The sequence below is a fragment of the Myotis nattereri genome (assembly GCF_964212035.1).
Source record: "Myotis nattereri genome assembly, chromosome: 3".
Lineage (NCBI taxonomy): Eukaryota > Metazoa > Chordata > Mammalia > Chiroptera > Vespertilionidae > Myotis > Myotis nattereri.
In genome coordinates this window covers 204271688-204293004 of record NC_138077.1, presented here as the reverse complement: position 1 = coordinate 204293004, position 21317 = coordinate 204271688, and the positions used below count along the sequence as shown (strand labels likewise).

The following is a 21317-nucleotide window of genomic DNA, read 5'->3' as shown; positions in this document are numbered from 1 at the left end:
ATAGGATGGGACCAAAATCATGTATGTGGTCTGACTTTGATTGAAATATCATTAAGTGTTGCATGACTGTAGTTCATTTTTACTTCAGCTACTGTAATTTTTCAGATCCAGAGTTTGTTTAGTTCTTATTTATAATTTCTACTATTTTACCCATATTCCCAACTTGTTCATACATCATTCTCCTTTAGTTCTTTTTCCATGGTTTTCTTCAGCAATTTGAGCATATTTAAAACAGTTAAAGTCTTTGCCTGGTATGTACAATGTTTTGGGCTTCCTCAGGGATGCTTTCTGTCAGTTTTTTTTTTATCCCTGTGAATGAGCCATATTTTCCTGTTTCTCTGTATGCTTTATAATTTTTTTTGTTGAGAACTAGACATTTTTAATATTATAATGTGGAAACTCTAGATATCTTTCTCTCCCTTACCCAGGGACTGGTGATGGTGCAGTTATCTGTTTGATGACTTTTAGACAAGGAGTACATTCCTTCTTGTGTGTGGTCATTGATGTCTTTAATTCATTAACTCCACAGGCAGCCAGTAACTCCTATTTTGATCTAATTTTAATGACTAGAATGTTAATGAAATTATCTTCATTTCCTTTATAAAACAGACTTACTATGTAGGACATCCTAGCTGGTTTGGCTCAGTGGACAGAGTGTCAGCCTGTGGACTAAAGGGTCCTTGGTTCAATTCTAGTCAAGGGTACATGCCTGGGTTGTGGACTTGATCCCCTGTAGGGGTCGTGCAGGAGGTGCTGATCAGTGATTCTCTCTCATCATTGATGTTTCTATCTCTCTCTCCCTCTCCCTTCCTCTCTGAAATCAATAAAAATATTTTTTAAAATAATAAGATAAAATAGACTTACTATGGTTGACCCTTGAACAACATGGGGTGAGGAAAACCAATCACCTGTGCAGTTGAAAATCCATGTATAAATTAAATTGGTCCTCTACATATACATATTCCATATTCCCAACTGTGTACTGAAAATATGTATTATCAAACAGGAAGGAATAAGTCTTGTTCTTACCTGTTCCAAGAGAAAATTATGTACATCTTTCCCTTCTGGTAAAAAGTCCTTCCAGCTGAGGTCAGCCTCCCTCCATAGGGCTCCCACTTTCTTATGGCTCTGAAACAGAGATAAGTCAAAATCCATTTACTTTTATATTGGCAAGAGAAAAAAACAGAGTGCAGAACTGTTAAGACTAAAAAATCAAAACTTTCCCTTGCTAATATGAAGTTAATTTCTTAGGACTCTAAGCATTGAAACTCAGATGTCTGAAAGTGTCCTATATAATAAAGGGGTAATGTGCAAATTGACCATCACTCCAACACACAAGATGGCCGCCCCCATGTGGACAAAGATGGCCACCACAAGATGGCTGGCAGAGGAGGGCAGTTGAGGGTGAACAGGCCTGCAGGGGAGGGCAGTTGGGGTGACCAGGCCAGCAGGGGAAGGCAGTTAGGGGTGACCAGGCCAGCAGGGGAGGGTAGTTAGGGGCAATTGGGCCGGCAGGGGAGCAGTTAGGCATCAATCAGGCTGGCAGGGGAGTGGTTAGGGGGTGATCAGGCAGGCAGGCAGGCAGGCGAGCGGTTGGGAGCCAGCAGTCCTCGATTGTGAGAGGGGTCCCAGATTGGAGAGGATGCAGGCTGGGCTGAGGGACACACCATGCACGAATATTGTGCACCGGGCCTCTAGTAGAAATATAATGGTGAATGACTGAAATTTAGCTGTTTAAGGTTTAATCATTTTTTTTTTACTGGATGATTAATGTGGGGATTGTCAAGCTGGTACTTGGAATTAAAAAAGTGTTTAAAACACAGAGTTTACAAATTCAACACTTTCTTTCCTAGATAGTGCTAGAAGCATCTGCTATTAAAGCCACTCAACAATCTCACTGGTACTCCTCTTCCTAGAAGATCATGATTATGCTGCCCAATGTGAGAAGGCTAATAAAGTTGTTGCTCTCAAACCAGGTATGAGAAGTATTTCAAGGGAAAAGCACAGGTTGAACGCAAGAAATGGAGAAGAGCTATGATCAACTAGAAAACTGATGATTGCATAAAGGCATAGCAATAAAAGAAAACATCACGTTTTGAAGCTGTTTGATTGCAGACTTTATGCTCTATGAGAATTTCATTTTAGTTTTTACAAAAAAGTTAACAAGAATTTTGAGTTTTAAATAAGGACTAAGTCAAGTAGATGGGAGAGAAGAAGGGACTTTTTTTTTTTTTTAATATATTTTATTGATTTTTTACAGAGAGGAAGGGAGAGAGACAGAGAGTTAGAAACATCGATGAGAGAGAAACATCGATCAGCTGCCTCCTGCACATCTCCCACTGGGGATATGCCCGCAACCCAGGTACATGCCCTTGACCGGAATCGAACCTGGGACCTTTCAGTCCGCAGGCTGACGCTCTATCCACTGAGCCAAACCGGTTTCGGCGAAGAAGGGACTTTTTGATCTGCAATTAGCGTTCAATAAAAACTTTAGTGCCAGCAAGCAAAGTGTATTAATAACAAATAGATAAGCAACTAGAACCAGAGTCCAGGTTATTTGGTATACCTGTCTATGAATAACTATTACACAAATGTAATACAGAAGGACTTCTCTAGATTTACAAGGAGAAATAAGACACTGAATTGTTTTTATCAATGCCTATAAAACGATGAGAACTATCATCTCAATATTTTTAGTTTTGGTTTAAGTAAGTCAGAAATCACTCTGGAATTTTCATGCTTGAGTTTTACTTTGTTTTGACATAGGACCCCAGGCATTACATCACCTATGTGGTGCCACACCCCTTTCCCAAACCAAACCCATTAGACCTCTAACAGTGCACTGATACACTCTTTTGAAACTATTGGTTTAGACTCATCTGTCTCCCTTTCCAGTTTATAAATTCCTTGACGGTTTAGAATTCTTTGTGGATTGAGATCCTAACATAGACCTTTGCAGAGAATTGTGTAGTATTTATTAAATGAAAATGAATTTAACTTTAAGATAGAGATTTACAATCCTGCAGTCAATTTTACCACCTATTTGTAATCAGATAACCTAGCCCATGATAAAAAAAAATAAAATCAATCATATTTTTAAAATCATCACCCAAGGATATGTTCTCATTGGTTTTTAGAGAGAGAGGACGGAAGAGCTAGGGGGAAAATGTGAGAGGGAAACTGATCGGTTGCCTCCAGTACATGCCCCGACCAGGGATCAACCCCGAAACCTTTTGGTGTACAGGACAACCCTCCAATTAACCAGCCATCTGTCCAGGGAAAAAAAATCAATCACTTAATGATTAATCCCATCTTTCTCTGAAAGCAGAGGAATTTTCATTGAAATACATTAGAAAGTATAAATAATGCAGCCATTAAAAAAAAATATATATATGTATATATATTTTTTTCCTGATTTCAGAGAGGAAGAGAAAGAGAGAAACATCAATGATGAGAGAGAATCATTAATTGGCTGCCTCCTGCATGCCCCCTACTGGGGATCGAGCCCACAACTAGGGCATGTGCCCTTGACCAGAATCGAATGGGGACCCTTCAGTCCTCAGGCAGAGGGCCTATCCACTGAGCCAAACCGGCTAGGGCAATAATGCAGCCATTTTGTTTCAAGAGAAGATAAAATAACTAGCCACAAATAAAGGTATCTTGAAATTCTTTAGAATTTCATCAAATCTAGTTAAGAGTAGGTAATTTTTTCCAAGTTACTAGTAAATGGAAGAACAAATAAACCCCTGGAAGAAACTAGATTGAAACAGAGACCTCAATTTTTTTTCCAAATAATAAAAGGAAACAGAATTACGTGCACAGCGACACCTAAGCTATTTACAAATAACCCAAGGTCAAAATCACTGCCCTTCCTAATATGCTGTTGAGTCAGACACTCAGTTTAACACTCACCATTTGTTTGCATAGAAGGTGCAATATTTCAGAAAGCAAGATTCCAGCTCTTCCAACAGGAAGTAAAGGTTTGCAAAATTCTCTGTAAAAGAAAAGAGTAGTGATTAAGTACCTCAGAACAAATTCCCTGTTCTAGAACAGTAGGCAAACAATGTGTGCCAAAAGAACAGGTACTGTCCATCTAAATAACACTGGGCCAGCCAAACCCAATACCGACTCGGAATAATTTTCAGCAGAAGTAGTTCAGGTTCATTTTATGTTTCATGGAGAAGCTGGAAAAGGACGTTAGAATTCCTGGGTTTTGTCTTTTTCTGTAACTGCTTCAATTATAGAAGCAATTGCAAGTCTCATTCTTTTTTTCTTTTCTTTTTAAAAAATATATTTTATTGACTTTCCACAGAGAGGAAGGGAGAGGGATAGAGAGCCAGAAACATCGATGAGAGAGAAACATCGACCAGCTGCCTCCCGCACATCCCCGCACTGGGGACATGCCTGCAACCAAGGCACATGCCCTTGACCGGAATCGAACCTGGGACCTTTCAGTCTGCAGGCCAGCGCTCCACCCACTGAGCGAAACCGGGTAGGGCGCAAGGTTCATTCTTACTTAATAATCTATTTATTTACATAAATCCCTGCCTCAGTGGTTGAGCATCGACCTATGAACCAGGAGGTGGAGGTTCGATTCCTGTTTGGGGCACAAGTCCAGGTTGTGGGCTTGATCCCCAGTGTGGGGCATGCAAGAGGCAGCTGATCAATGATTCTCTCTCATCAGTGATGTGTCTATCTCTCTCCCTCTCCCTTCCTCTTTGAAATCCATAACAATATATTTTTAAAAAATAAATCCCACTTTAAGCTGGAAGGAGAGAAGCACCTTAGGTAACAGGGAGTTGTAAAACTTAGTTATTAAGTGTTTTTAAGAAAGGAAGCCTTTTTTATAAAGAATATAGATGAAACATAGAAATGGACCAATTTTTTCATAGTCTAAGCCAGTATTTCCTAAATTGTATTCTGTAGGGTATCAACAGTCATTCCTTAAAAAAAAATAAAATCTATTGTCAATTAAGTGAGGCAATGTGAATTAAACAAACCTGAATAGTTTTTACTTTTTTGTTTTACTATAGGATTCTCATAATCTTGAATGTGCTATAATAAACTTGTGAATGTCAAAGAAAAGAGACACAACAGCATATAAACCAGTGGTTCTCAACCTTCCTAATGCCGTGACCCTTTAATACAGTTCCTCATGTTGTGGGGACCCCGAATTTCATTGTTACAAATTAAACATAATTAAAGCATAGTGATTAATCACAAAAACAACATGTAATTATATATGTGTTTTCCGATGGTCTTAGGCGACCCCTGTGAAAGGGTCGTTCGACTCCCAAAGGGGTCGCGACCCACAGGTTGAGAACCGCTGATATAGACTTTGACTATATGAACAATTTTTAGGGAAAACTAGCCTATACAACATGGCAATAATTTCCCACTCATGTTCAAGTTTAGGAATGCCTGAGACCTCAGTTCCTTTTATAACAACCTGAGCATGCACTATGCAGGTGTCACAGTCTGATAAGCTATTATGTGGAAATATAACTTCTCACATTGGAGCAATGACAGACATTAAGAGTCAGGTTAACATTAAGTTTCCAGGAGCAATCACCCTTATGTCAGTTACATGATTCTGGAGCCAAATCTATAATCACTGCTAACCTCAATGGACCACAAGGCTATAATATCCCCATCACTTGCGCAGTATAGATCTAATATAATGTAACATTTTTTTTGTTTGTTTGTTTTTCTTTTTTTTTTTAATATTTTTTTATTGATTAAGATATTACATATGTGTACCCTCTACCCCCCCCCCCCCCCCCCCCGCTTATCCCCTCACCCCCCCGTTGTCCGTGTCCATTGGTTAGGCCTATATGCTTGCATATAAGTCCTTTGGTTGATCCTTCCCCCTTGCCCCCACCCTCCCCTACCTTCCCTCCAAGGCCCGACAGTCCAATCAAAGCCTCTCCGTCTCTGGATCAGTCCTTGTTCATCAGTTTATGTTGTTCATTATATTCCACAAATAAGTGAGATCTTGTGGTATTTATCCGCTCTCCAGTTCCATCGATGCTGTGGCAAATGGTAAGAGTTCCTTTTTCTTCTTCTTCTTCTTAAAGAATACCTTTCAGCATTTCATATAATGCTGGTTTGGTGGTGATGAACTCCTTTAGCTTTTTCTTATCCGTGAAGCTCTTTATCTGACCTTCCATTCTGAATGATAGCTTTGCTGGATAAAGTAATCTTGGTTGCAGGTTCTTGCTATTCATCTCTTTGAATATTTCTTGCCACTCTCTTCTGGCCTGCATGGTTTCTGTTGAGAAATCAGCTGACAGTCGGATGCGTACTCCCTTGTAGGTAACTGACTGTCTTTCTCTTGCTGCTTTTAAGATTCTCTCTTTATCTTTTGCTCTTGGCATTTTAATGATGATGTGTCTTGGTGTGGTCCTCTTTGGATTCCTTTTGTTTGGGGTTCTCTGCGCTTCCTGGACTTGTAAGTCCATTTCTTTCACCAGGTGGGGGAAGTTTTCTGTCATTATTTCTTCAAAAAGGTTTTCAATATCTTGCCCTCTCTCTCCTTCTGGTACCCCTATAATTCTGATGTTGGTACGCTTGAAGTTGTCCCAGAGGTTCCTTACACTATCTTCATATTTTTTGAATCTCTTTTCTTTTTTCTTTTTCGGTTGGGTATTTTTTGTTTCTTTGTATTTCAAATCTTTGACTTGATTCTTGGGATCCTCTTGTCTGCTGTTGGATCTCTGTAAATTATTCTTTATTTCAGTCAGTGTATGCTTAATTTCTAGTTGGTCCTTTTTCATGTCCTCCATGGTCTCACTATACTCCTTGAGGGATTCATTAAATTTATCGGCGGTTTCCATAAAATTCTTGACAAACCTTATAAACGTGGCCTTGAACTCTATATCCAGTCGTCTGGCCTCCTCCGTTTCTGCCAATTGTGACCTGTTTCTTTGTCTCCGCATTTTGGCTGCTTCCCTGTGTTGATAGAGTGGCCCTGCGCGCCAGGTGTCCTGTAGGGCCCAGTGGCTCAGCCTCCCCAGTTACCTGGGGTGGACACTCTTGGTGCACTCTTGGTGCCTTGGTTGTTGTAGGATCACTGGGAGGAACTGACCTCCAGGCCAATTGGCTGTGGGAAGCAGCTGTGTCTGAAGTGGGAGAATGGTCCCCCTCTGACCACTGGGTACAGTGGCTCCTGGATCTAAGGAGGTGCTAATTCAGCCCCTGCCTGAGGCCACACAGCCGGAGCCGCCACGAAGAGGCTCAGCTGTGAAGCAATGCACGCCGCTGCGGGGCCTTGGGCCTTCTCTTGGAAGTTCCGGGTCTGCTTGGCTGGGCTGTAGTTAGGTACATTCACATGCAAAAGCCTCTGCCGCAGCCTGGGTGGGGCGGGGTCTCAGGGAGTCAAAAGGGCGGAGAAGGAAGCTATGGCTGATTCTCCGCGCCAGGAGTCGCGCGTCTCAGTGTCCCAGTAACGGCTGCAAGCACCTCTGAGGGAAATCCGCCCTCAAGTTCGCCCGCTGCCGCCTGACAGAGCAGCCTCTCCCCGTATGAGTCCTGGGTCCCCAGAGACTTCCCAGAACCGGAGTTCAGAGCAGTCGGGAGCTTGTGATTCAAAAAGACAGCCGCGTCCTCAGGTGCCACCCCCTTTCCGCGCGCGCGAGCCGCCGCCGTACCTCTGCACTCAGCCTCCGCAGCTCCTCTGGCTCTCAGCGTGCTTTTCTTTTCTTCTAGTTGTAGAAATTACACTCAGCCAGCCTTCCTGTTGTTCTGGACGATGTTTGCTCCATCCTTTGGGATATTTTTCAATTGTTGTGGGAGGCGACTATTTCCCGGTGTTTATCTATGCCGCCATCTTAGTTTCTTCAACATTTTTACATTAAAATTAGAAGTCTTAAATAGTCGCTGGCTGCATCCAAGAGTCTCCAAAAGCACTATGGCAGCAATTTTCAACTGGTGTGCCACAATAATTTTTTTAAAATATAGTAATAATTTTTATTTATTTATTGAATAAATGAACGAACATATCCATTCATGAATTCATTACAGATTTATTGAACATTAGTTTTACAACCTAACGTTAACCAGAATGTTAAGAATTAAAAATATAATATATAAGGAAGTACAGTGAGCTTATGTAGACAGGAGGGGAAGGAGGGAGTGTGTCAGTCAACACGAAAGAAGAACAGGATAGGAAATGATGGCAGATCCTGGTACAGTTAGGAAACTCCTGGTAGGTTAATATAACCAGACAAGAGTTTGTGTGTGTTGTGTTGGGGAGCAAGTGGTGGTAGGTGGGAGTTAATTGGAAGAAGGAAGTTAGAAAATGTGAAATTGAAGATAAAAACAAAGGCCAGATTATAAAGTGTTTATTAGTCAACCTAAGGAGTTTGATCTTGAAGACAAATAGAAAATTTAACACTACCTAACATTTTTTGAGGTAAAGGAGTTTTCTCTTTATATCTTTTACGAGTTTTATGGTTTCCATCTTTACTCCATTTCCATTAATTGTGAGTGGGGTAAGATAGGGTTTAATTATTCTTCTGCAGGTGGTCATCCAGTTTTCCCAACATTACTGAGGGGATTATCCTTTCCCAGTGAGAACGTTTAAAACATGTACTACCTGACTATTTAGTCAGGGGCACTGACCTTTTCCTTAGATTCTCAAATAAAAAAATGATAACAGCCAACATAACAATAGCTGTTTGGTGTGAATGAGTAAAAATTATACCTATTTTTGTCAGATCAGCAAAAAATGTATTTTTTTGTTGTGCTGCAGAATTTTAGTAATTAGTTTGTGTGTGCCATAAGATGAAAAAGGTTGAAAACTGCTGTACTAAGGGAACAGCATTATGCTAGAAGGCCAGTTGATGAGTTTTGCATCAGTTTAACTTGACACATAGCAAAAGAAACAAGAACAACTTACATGATAAGTTCTCGCATGGAGATTCCGCCTTCTTTTAACATGGGAGTTACCAGTTCAGCAAGGTACAACCAAATATGAGGAATATCAATGGCCATGTCATCTGCTGTTTCCAATGTTTCTGAAAAGCTAAAAAGAACAGGAAAAAATTCACATGCAAATGTAATTCAAAAGTTAAGAGTAAGCAAAGAGACCAAAATCAGTCAGCAAAGAAGTGCCAATTAAGCACTTGCTACGTTAGGTACTGTTCTGGGCGTAAAGTAGCTGGTTCTTGCTCTCAAAGAGTTATATTAGTGTTAGGGGGAGGGAGAGAAAAGCATCTTTGCAAATAGGGCCAATACAATACGCTGAAGAACATGAACTCTGGTACTAGGATATCCCAATACAGCTGGTGGTCAGAAAATACCTCTGTATTGAGGTGACATTTGGAAGACTTAAATGATGGAAATGAGGCAGCCATGTGAAATTCTGGGGGAATAGCTATCAATTTAATCAGAGTATGCCACTCTTCCTTACCTACCTCAGAAGCCTATACTATAAAGAGCTCACTACAGTTGAATATCATATCTTTGGAGTCAGCCAGAAGCACTGACTAAAAATTTAGTGTGGTACAGATCAGAAACAAAGAGAAGAAAAGGCAAAACCCTTTGTCCTTAAGAAGCTTACAATAGGGGAAAAACTGGAAGGATATAAATGAGTTGGACAACTTTACTAATAACACCAGCATTATAACATGTTACCAACTGTTGTATTTTCAAAGAAAAATTAATGGTTTCAGGCTTTCAGGCTATGAAATATTTCTCAATATGAAGTGAAATAAATGGGATTTGAATATAGTACTTAGGAAAGTCAAATACAAAATATCAATGCAATTTTACTTAGGCTCAACAGCATAGCTATTCAGTTATAAGCATAAAAACATAACCTAAGACTTTCTTAATTAGTCCCATATATAGCATAGCTATTCAGTTATAAGCATAAAAACATAACTTGACTTTCTTAATTAGTCCCATATATAGCATTTTTAAAAAAATATATTTTATCAATTTCCTACAGAGAGGAAGGAAGAGGGATAGAGAGTTAGAAACATCGATCAGCTGCCTCTTGCACACCCCACACTGGGATGTGCCCGCAACCAAAGTACATGCCCTTGACCGGAATCAAACCTGGGACCCTTCAGTCCACAGGCCGACGCTATATCCACTGAGTCAAGCCAGCCAGGGCTATATAGCATTTTAAAAAGTACAAAAGCGAAAGTAAATTTAATTATAGGACACACATACATACTTACAAGGAAATACACATAATCACAAGAAAAGGGAAGAATGAATGAAGAGGCCATGGGCAGGTGGTATTTGTCTTCATGCCCTTTCAGATCTCTGCATAGATAGTGTATGCTTTTCCACTGCAGTTCTAGTTTCTAGCAGAGTATGCCACTCTTCCTTACCTACCTCAGAAGCCTATACTTCACGTCATTAAAATTTTTCACTTAAACAAAAAGGTACCACTATGAGGGATAGTCACCTTTCTAAAGGTGCCATTTCAAAAACAGTTTGCAGCTTAACCACATTATCCAACTCTGGACTCCATGAATCCTTAACGCCAACTTTCTGAGTTTCCAGCTTGGAATTATTTGACATCTCTTTGTGATACAACAGATACTTGACTATTTCACATTATGTGTAAACTTTCAGCTCAGTTAATGTGCTACTAACAGACCATAATCTGGACGGATTCCAAGATTTCTGGGTTAATCACCCAATAATGCCAATTCATGTTTCATGGGTTAGTGGCATAGATTAAGCTGTTTAATGAGCCCATGAGACAATAACTGCAGCCGTGCTGGTCTTTCAGCAGTATAACTACTGCTATTTTCATCTCATATTAAAACTAAAAGATACCCATATTCTTGCTTGGTATTCTACTTCTCAATTAGTCATGGGACTATTTGCAGAACACAATCACTGGTCAAATCCATACTGCTGATAAAAAAAACATGTTTGGCTGAACATAGGATTTCCATAAAACAATCCTGTTATAACACATTTCCTTTTAGTTCCTAAATCCTTTTGTATGGTTTTAAAAGAAAAATCCTAGGTATGTAGAAGCTCCTACACGCAGTAGTCTTTGGACTACATACTATATCGTCTATAAAAATGCCTTGCATAATACACATTTTTTGCTGCCTGAATGACTGAATAGAGCTATACCATACCCTTGCTTCTTGGTATGTAGTGACCATCACACCCACTGGACTGCACTTTGGAAAGGGTCCATAGGTGGGACTTTAGGCATCCTCCCCCCATTTCAATTATAGAAGATCTACTTTTATTTTATATACTGGGTTCCTGCCTAAAATTTAATTTAGAAAAGGAGTACATGGTTAAAAGTTGGAATTTTAAAAAAATTCAGTAAAGGTCTGATCAGAAATCTGCTAAAAGGCCAAAATAATCTAACAGTTTGAAAATGATATTGTCAGCAGCTCTTGCACAATTTGCATGAAGATAACTAAGTTTTAAATGGAAATTTGGCTGTAGATAGATAAGGAAGAGATAGTGAGTACATCTAAAAGTCAGATTGATCAAGTATTATTATGACTAATCAAAAGAATCTAACTACAGGCAAAAGGGAGAAATAAAAGAAGATGAAAAGCCTTCTTCTACTGCAGTATCATCTGCAAAGACTATTTAAACCAGATCCTACCCAGATGAGCAAATAGGGTCTTCACTGTCCACTGGCACCTCTGCAATTTTGCACTTGAACCTTAGTATGAATGTCTGTGTAAGCTCTGAACACTAACTTCTTACAAAGGCAGAAATGCCATTGTGGCAAGAAAAGTTCCAAAAAAGGAGGTGATAAAAATTTCCTTTCCAACAAACATTTCTCAAAGTGAAACTAATACATCAAGCCTCCTGAAGGACACATTATTTTGTGTTTATTGTCAACTCCAATTTTTACCATCCTGGATGTCATGTTTATTAAACTTTCAAAGTGATTCCAATTCTGTGGCTAATAGTTGAGTGCTAATAGTGCACTCATGTACCCTTACTAGACACTTAAAAAAGAAGTCATCTAAAGCCATGATATAAAACAGTGCTTGAACTGCACCTACGCACCTACTTTACATCATAAAGCATTTAGATTCAAGTCCTGAATATTCTAAGAGAATGGCTGATGTTGCCTTTGTGGAGATGTTTGATATATGGCAACTGTTATGTTCAGAGTTGATGTAGCACCTTGTAAGGAAAATTCCAAAGGATCTAAGCTTTATTTATAAACTAGGGGCCCGGTGCACGAAATTCATGCACTGGGTGTGTGTGTGTGTGGGGGGGGAGTGTCCCTCAGCCCAGCCTGCCCCCTCTCACATACTGGGAGCCCTCAGGCGTTGACCCCATCACCCTCCAATTGCAGGATCGGCCCCTGCGTCAGGCCTGGGCAGGGGACCCTCATTTCCCCCCATCACTGGTTCTGCCCCCAGCCCAGGCCTGATGCCTCTGGCACAGGCATCAGGCCTGGGCAGGGGACCCCCAGACCCCTCCGATTGCTGGCTCTGCCCCTTGCTCAGGCCTAATGCCTCGGCCAGAGGCGTAGACCCCCATCACCCTCCGATCGCCTGATCGGCCCCTTGCCCAGGCCTGACGTCTCCGCCAGAGGTGTCAGGCTTGGACAGGGGACCCCCATCTCCCCCCGATCACTGGCTCTGGCCCCCGCCAAGGCCTGAGGCCTCTGGCCCAGGAATCATGCCTGGGCAGGGGACCCCTATCTCCCTCTGATCGCTTGCTCCACCCCCCGCCCAAGCCTGATGCCTCTGACCCAGGCTTCAGGCCTGGGCAAGGGGACCATCATATCCCCCCAATCCCCGGCTCCGCCCCCCACCCAGGCCTGATGCCTCTGGCCCAGGCATCAGGCCTGGGCAGGGGACCCCCAGCCCCCCGCCCAGGCCTGACGCCTCGGCCAGAGGAGTTGACCCTCATCACCCTCCGATCACCAATCACCGGATCGGCCCCTTGACCAGGCCTGAGGCCTCCAGCAGAGGAGTCAGGCCTGGGCAGGGGACCCCCAGCTCCCCGCGGTTGCCCAGGCCTAACGCCTCTGGCCTAGGCGTCCGGCCGGGCAGTGGGGACCTGCAGTGGCAGCGGGGGGGAGGGGGTGGTGTGCCGTGATTGCGCGGGCCCCGCCCCTGCCCCTGCAGGACGCCTCTGGCCTAGGCGTCCAGCTCGGGCAGCGGGGACCCGCAGCTGCAGCGGCCCCGCGATCGTGGGCTTCGCTTTAGGCCCAGGCAAGGGACCCCTAGCTCCTGGGACTGACAGCTTCGACCGTGCCCAGCTCCCATCGCTGGCTCCACCCCTACTTCCTGCTATCACTGGCCAGGGTGGAAAAGGCACCTGATTCTCTGATCATGGCTGGGGGGCAGGGTAAAGGCGGCCCCAAGGCTGCCTTTGCCCTGCCCCCCAGCTCTTAGCTCCCCCCTGGGTTTCTGATCACTGTCAGTGGCAGGGGGCTTCTTCCTGCTTTCCCTTTCGCCTCCCTGCATTGTGCCTACATATGCAAATTAACCGCCATCTTGTTGGCAGTTAACTGCCAATCTTAGTTGGCAGTTAACGGCCAATCTTAGTTGGCAGTTAATTTGCATATAGCCCTGATTAGCCAATGAAAAGGGTAGCGTCGTACGCCAATTACCATTTTTCTCTTTTATTAGTGTAGACAACCTGACACAAAGAGCCTATTTGAAACTTCTGTCTAATCTAACTTAATATTTAGTAGCATTGCGTGCCTTAAAAGGAACTGCAGGAGAGATGGCTCACTTGGGAAACTAGACAGAAATAGCTTCAATGATCACTCAAAAGTTGGCATCTAAGCAGTAGCAGCATACAAGAAAGCTAACCTTAGGTGCTCCCCCACAATGCTGTATAAAAACAAAAATATTTGGATGTCGGGACTAAAGAAACATAAGACTTAGGGCATTTTCATGGCTCCAATGAACTGGCCTCTTTGGACAGTATGGACTATTTATAACTTGGACTTTAGAAGTAACTGGGAAACTCTGATCTATATGCAAGAAGCCTCTTTGTGGATAATGACTTGAAACTATCGATTTGTTTCCATCTTAGAAAAAATTGCCAGGTCTCTTCATTTAGGGAGAAATAGGGGTCTTTGTAGGGGTTCTGATCTAAGGATGGCCTGGTTAGGTCTAATTTATTATTAAAAGCTAGCCTGGAGCCACTGCATTATCTCTAGCTGCAGAAGGAAGTAAAAATAGAAAAAGATGAAGTAGTTACTGAGACACAGAAGTGTTAATCTCATTTTCAGTCTAAATAAATGGTTGTGGTAGTACCGTCAGCAGCAGCTACAGTGCCAGTGAAAGTGTGGATACCATGATTGGAGGACACTTTTTCCTCAAGGGAGCAACAAAGGGAAATGCAAATGTCTGAGACAGCCTAGAAAGCAAGCTGGCACCTTACAAATTCGAGTAAAACTGATGAAGCCAGTCTACACTTCTTGGGGTCTTTCCAGATATGAATCAATTTCTGAGTATAGTTTGAAGAGAGACATGAAACAGTAAATATAATCCAGCATTTCCCAAATTTTCTGGTGACTATAGCACAATATCTGGGTAAAAACTAAGTTTTTTATAATATAATATAATAGTTATTGCAAATGTAGTTCTAGGGGGTTGAAATTACACTTTCAAGTTGGCTAGGGGCAGACCTCAATTTGTTTGTGCGGGTGTGTACACCTCTCATTGCTTTTACTATTTATACTGGTTGGTTACTAGAGTGAACAACATATTTCTCTTTTAAAATTGGAAACCATCCTGGCCTTAAATGCCAACAACCACAGCAATTTTTGCCAAAGTTTCTTATTAAATTAACTGGGTCAGATAGCCTTAATCTAGTCAGGCACTGAATTCAGAGAAATTTAACTTACTGCTGAAAGACAACTTGAAAAAAATGTTTCTATTGATTTTTTAGAGGGAGGGAGAGGTTGAGCGAGAGATAGAAACATTGATTGGTTATCTCCTCTATACCCTCTATTAGGGATTGAATTGAAACCCAGGCATGTGCCCTGATTGGGAACTGAATCCATGACCTCTTGGTGCATGGGATGACGCTCAATCCACTGACCCACACTGACCAGGCTGAAAGACAACTTTTTAATGATCTTAGGGGCAAGTATACATTTTCCAGAACCTTGAGGACAATGCTACCTTTCCTCACAAAATCAAATGAGTAATTTTTCTAAGTACATTCAATCTTGGCATTTAATGATTACACTATTCTAAGAGGTTGACCATAGCTGAAAGACACACAGTAGCATTTCATCACAAGTGCATTTAATGCACAAGAATACAACCTGAGCCCTGGCTGGTGTTGCTAAGTGGTTAGAGTGTCAGCCTGTTGACCAAAGGATCTCAGGTTTGATTCTCAGTCAAGGGTATGTCCCTGGGTTGAAGGTTCGATCTCTAGCCCCGGTTGGGGCACATGTGGGGGTGACCAATTGATGTGCCACTCTCACATCGATGTTTCTCCTTCCCTCCCTTCCACTCTCTCTAAAAATCAATAGAAAAGATACCCTCTGGTGAAGATTAACAAAACAACAACAAAAAGTACATGAGCTTGGCAAAAAAGATTTACAAGGAGAAAAATAACTTGAATAATGCAGAATTCTTACTGCCATTCTGCTTAATGAGCTATCCCAAGTGAGTATGAGCTGGGAGATGTGGATCTGGTGTCCAGTCCCAGGAAGTCTTAGTTCCTGTTCCCTTAGAGAGTGAGCATATATCAGAGATGGCTGTGATTGTAAGTGTATATTGTACAACATGGCTCCTAAAACTAAATTTTTTAACATATGCAATCTTCCTCTTAAACATTGCTTTTAGAACCTAAGCCTGGGTACAATTCTATGGCTGTACCACAAAGAACTGATCCATCCACTTGTGATGATGGTGTAGCATGAAGAAATCAGAATCTGATCAAATGAGGATCAACACCAGTGACAGCCAGACTTCATCAAACTAACCATCAGCAGGAGTCATAATGAACCCAACCTGGAATAGACTAACTCATTAACAACTTGGAGTTACATACCCTTCTACAGTGCTAACATGAACAGACAAGCATTTATGAGTAAAAACAAATATGGTCTATTGAAAGGTTTAAGGCTTTCTGGGTTAAGTCAAATTTTCAAAAAGTTTTCACAAAGAAAAGTTTTTTCCTCAAAGAATAGCCAAGGGTTTACTTAGCTGGTGAAGCCTCAGGTTCCCCACGGTTAAGGGATCTCTGCTACCTTACTTATGTCATAATATAGGTCTAACAATTAGTATAAAAAAGGAGAAGATAATTTTTATGATTTAGTACAGTCTACAAATGCCATCATACCAACTAACATATTATCAATATTACACATCAACATGTTAGAGAGGGCACAATTTAATCTATGAAAAAAGCTAAAAACTTAAGGTAGATATATGCTATTAAAATGAACTACTCAAGAGTCTAGTAAAGGAATACCACCATTCTTGAGGAGAATACTGACCCTTTGAAAAAGTCCTGCTTGCTGAGCTTCTCTGACTGCACCAGTTGATACAGTAACTGGCCCATGTGATCCCTGGTGATTTGGCTCCTTTCCAGGGTGGACTCAACCCCCACTCTCACAAACACGTGTAGCGGGCCCTGGGCATTCAGCTCCTCCACACACTGCATGGCTTCCTGTTCAAAAAGCAAATAAAAGCTTATCCCAAATCTAGATAGAATTACCAGATGGTTAAAATAAGCTTAAAATCTTTTACTTATGACAAACTCAGCAGAAAGCGCAACAAACAAGACATTTAGTTTTTAAATATAGTTTTTAAAACATTAATACAACTCAGTAAAATGCAGGCTGATATAGACAATAGTAATCATATTTTCAAAACAAAAGAAGTGTGTCTTTATAAGCAAATGTGTTTAGGTTAACAACTTTATTCAAGATCACTCAAAGGACCAGAGACAAAAACATATTTTTCTACACAATGTTTGCTTATTTTATGATCATTTTAAAAACTAAAAATGGTGTATTATGAAATAGAAATTCAATGTCACTATTCAAAGGCCTTCCTTAAAATGGCAACTGAGGTAATTCTGTTTGGATATGTTAATACTTGCAAAATCTTCAATGAAAAAGGTCTTCTTTGACAGTAAAGTATATATGCTTAGCTTAAGTACTAAAACCCCTTATGAAGTTCTTGGGGTTCTTACCCTGGGGTGACCTGGCTAGGTGATATATTTGGTGTGGAGGGTAAAAGCCTGGCAGCCAAGGTTGCTGAATCACCAATATAGCAGTGTGCCAACCTGCCCTCACCTCTCAACTTTGAGTACAAAATCCTTTGGTTTCACCTCTAAAGAGAGCAGCTCTTCTGAGGGGGAAGATGCATGTGAGAAGAGCAGCCTCCTGACTGAAGGAGGGGTAAGGCCATGTAGGTGTCTCACTGATGCTTTATTGCCCCTCTGCTACTTTATTTAATACCTCCCCATGCCAACTTTCTATCTAGAAAAATTTCCAAATACAGACAAATTAAATAGTACAATGTACACCTAGATAGCTTCACTTCAATTGAGATTCATCCACTGTTAGTTTTTTCTCTACATCTAAGCAATTTAACATGCATACAATAGTCAATACAAACATTATCCAACATATACAGTACATACTTGAATTCCCATAATTGTTCCCAAATGTCCAATACAGCTTGTTGTTGTTTTAGGATCTGATTAAAAACCTGGCATCACATGTCATGATGTCTCTTTAGACTGCTTTAATCTAGTCAGTCCTCTCTCTCTTTTTTACCCTTTTATGACATTGGCATTTTTGAAACATTCAGGCTAGTTGTCATTTCCAGCTCCATCTGCACTTCATGCACATTCATAGTCTGCTAAATAAATTGCTATCATCCTTCTAATTTCCAACTTCCAGAATGTTGCTGCTATCTATTCCCTATGCCTCTTATGCTTGTGGGTTTTTGCCTCATATTAAGAGCATCATCATCATTATAATGCCTTTTAAGGAGAGAGTGGAAAGGAATGCAAGTATTCAATTCAATCTTCACTTTAACCTGAAGTGATTAAGTAAGTGTCTTTCAATGGGAATTCACTGAATCTGCATATAGGACCAACTAACTACATCACGATACCTCTAATGTCCAGCAGTTCATAATCCTGCCCTTCTCCCTAATTTTCTCATGGTTTGATTTTTCTTGTTGAGCTCTCAGCTGAAATGATATGGTCTCTGTGACTTCCCAACCATGGGCTCTTAAAATCACACAATTTTACTTCTCCACACTGAAACATTTTATTTGGTAGCTGTTTGTTTATTTATTACCTATATTTAGAGCAGCTTTGTCTTCATTTCCCACTAAAGGACCCATAAAAACAGACCAGGGCTACTCATTACATATACTACAGTATATCCAGGCAGTATTTCCTAAAATGTGACTGGCACGTTTTAGGTACTCAATCAAGATAGGTCACAGAAGCTAAAAACAGGCTGTAGAGTCAGACAAATATAGGTTTGAATTCTGGCTCGGTCACTACTGTGTGAGTCGAGGAGTGTAGTTTAATCTCTCAGCCTTAACTTCCAAACAAAAGCTCAATAAATATTTTTATTATTGTTAACTAGTGGGGTCCCTCGGCCTGGCCTGCGGTATTGGGCCAAAACCGCCTCTCCGACATCCCCAAGGGGTCCCGGATTGTGAGAGGGCGCAGGCCAGGATGACGGACCCCACTAGTGAAGGATCAGGGCTGGGAAGGGATGCAGGAGGTTGGCCAGGCGGGGAGGGACCCCGAGAGGGCTCCAGGGCATGTCCGGCCTGACTTACTCAGTCCCAATTGACTGGACCCTAGCAGCAAGCTAACCCATGGGTTGGAGCGTCTGCCCCCTGGTGGTCAGTGCACATCATAGTGACTGGTCGACCGGTCAACTGTCTGCCCCCGGTGGTCAGTGCACATCATAGTGAGTGGTTGAGCGGCCTTAGCATATTATTAGCATATTACGCTTTGATTGGTTGAACGATGACCAGACGACTGGACACTTAGCATATTAGGCTTTTATTATATAGGATAATAATAGCATCTATTAAGATGTTAGGAAAAAACTTCCTTAGGATGAGCTCTCTAAGCCTTTAGTATGACACATTAATACCATAAAGATAATAAGATAAAGTATAGTTTATGCTCTAAAGCTAGCAGCCTGGCTTTGAATACTGAGTCTGCCACTTATCAGCAACATAACTTAAAGCATGCTACTTTACCTCTTTGCATCTCAGTTTCCTTATCTTTAAAAATGGTATTATAATATTACTACCAGAATGGTTTATACATATAATATTTGTAAAATAGCACAGAGTCCATAGTAAGACCTCATTATGAGTCATACCTGATTGTCCCTTCAACACTGCAGGCCGGACGTAGGGCTAATGATGAATCCAAGAGTCCTCTTGTTGTACATAAGTGTTACTAAGGTCCTTTCTCCCTATATCTTCAGCTCATCACAGGGTCATATTTTTTCCTCTTTCAAAATTTTGGCTGTTCACTGACTTTTCATATTCCTCAAATTATTTCTAAAGCCAAATTCCACTGCTTTCTTCCTTACTGTCTCTGCTGTTCATCTTTTTATCTTTCTTAGCCTTTCCTCTTTCTTGTGAGTCTCATATTTCTCTACTACCACACAGGAAAAAAAGCTGTGCTACCATTTTACAAAAATATTCTCATTTCTAAGAATCTAACTAACAAATCACAGTATATGAAGTATATGCTTTGGCTCTTTTCTGTTAATGTTTATTTATTTTTGCTGGTTTTCAAGGGCTTCTATGAAGTCCTCCTCTCGAAATTGCTTGTCATGAAAACTTCCTATTTCTTCTAAATTTTGGACAATTTCATGGCTTGAAGTTTTTAGAAGGTTGGGCTATAGCTAACACCAAGTTGAATTTTTTGTATGGAAAGCAGATAATAACTAGGTTGTCAAGAGAAACTTGAATTTTTTATTATATATGCCAAAGCAAAGGACTTAATATATCTGACAAATATTTTTAACAAGCCTTTGTTTACTCCAGATCCCTAAATTAAGTCTCATTATATGATCTCTCCAAAATAGATCTACAGCATTTATTATAACTACAATTTAAATATCTAAATGTGCAGTTACCTGTTTAGGGTCTGTCTCTGCAACTAGATATTAGGGCACATGAAGCCAGGCAGTATATCTCTCTTATTCACTACCACCTTAAAGTGAAGATCAAAGAGACACTCAGGGCTAATGAAGAGCAAATGCAAAGCTATGTCTTGAAATGTTTGATTTAGGCTGTCTGACCCTGGCCCACTGTTTACTCCTCTGTGCCTGTTTGCTACTTATGAAATAAAAACGAAGTAGTATCAGCCATACTATAAAGTTAATAGAAGAATGATGATAAACTGACCATAAAGATCATGAGAGGTAATAGACAGGGAGCCAGAAATGCCTCATAATAATAATGTCTTGGTTTTGATCATTAATATCAAAGCCAATTTGGTTACCCCATAGTGGGGGATGGATTGGTACCCATTCTCTTTCCCTGCCACTTGATCTTGTCAACTACATAATTTAAAAGAGAGGACTAGGCAGAAATGTATGAAGGTTGTGCAAACTGAGCTGTGTAGGACTTGGATCACACATTCTAAGCCTTGTTAGTTCACAATGACAACTAAACAGAACCAAGTTACTATGTCTGTCATAGGGCTTTCTCTGTTGTTGCTTTCTTGAAAAATATCTCATTTACCTTAAAATCATTAATGTGTAGAAATTCATCAATGACAGATTTGGACTTCCTCTCCATTTCCTCTTCTGACAATGAAGGCTTGTCAGGGGCTGATGTTGTTGGAATTTCTGGTTTCACTATTAGTGAGGTTTAAAAAAGTAAGAAAGTGAAAATGACAAAAAGTATCATTAAAATGGTGATATCATAGTTGATAACGTTTACATGTTGTTATATCACTTTTTTCAGTAAAGGTATTAAAAATAGGTACAAATTTGACAAAGCAAGATACCTAAAAGCAGAATACAGAAACATCTATTTTAGAATAGATATACAGTAAGTAACTTTATGATCACAACAATTAAAAGGATAAAGGATATGATAAATGTTTATAATTAAAGCTTTTTTGTTCCTTTCAGTATTTTGATTCCTCTCCATTGCTTCTAAGATGAAGAGCTCACCTGAGGCTTGTATAATTGTAACAGAGTTACACCCACACTGGCCTTTGGCAAGAGCTTGAACATGACATGGCTCTGCCTCGTACCACTCTGCTCATGGTACTCCCTGTCTGGAATGCTCTTGCTCTGCTCCATACCTACCCCTCCCTACAAACTGTTTTAAGGCCTATTGGTCCTTCCGTCCTTAGGGAAGCTTTTC

General features: G+C 40.8%; 1 protein-coding gene across 3 annotated transcripts in view; it reads right to left on the bottom strand.

Annotated features, from left to right (window-relative positions):
• EIF4G3 (eukaryotic translation initiation factor 4 gamma 3) overlaps positions 1-21317 on the bottom strand; it is a 284695-nt gene that overhangs the window by 13880 nt on the left and 249498 nt on the right. For all 3 annotated transcript variants that reach the window (XM_081086926.1, XM_081086927.1, XM_081086925.1), the window contains 5 exons: positions 20685-20800; positions 16433-16605; positions 8900-9025; positions 3913-3994; positions 1030-1128 (listed from right to left, as the gene is read on the bottom strand). In XM_081086926.1, coding sequence (XP_080943052.1) covers positions 1030-1128; positions 3913-3994; positions 8900-9025; positions 16433-16605; positions 20685-20800 — 596 coding nt within the window. The remainder of the gene's footprint in view (positions 1-1029; positions 1129-3912; positions 3995-8899; positions 9026-16432; positions 16606-20684; positions 20801-21317) is intronic.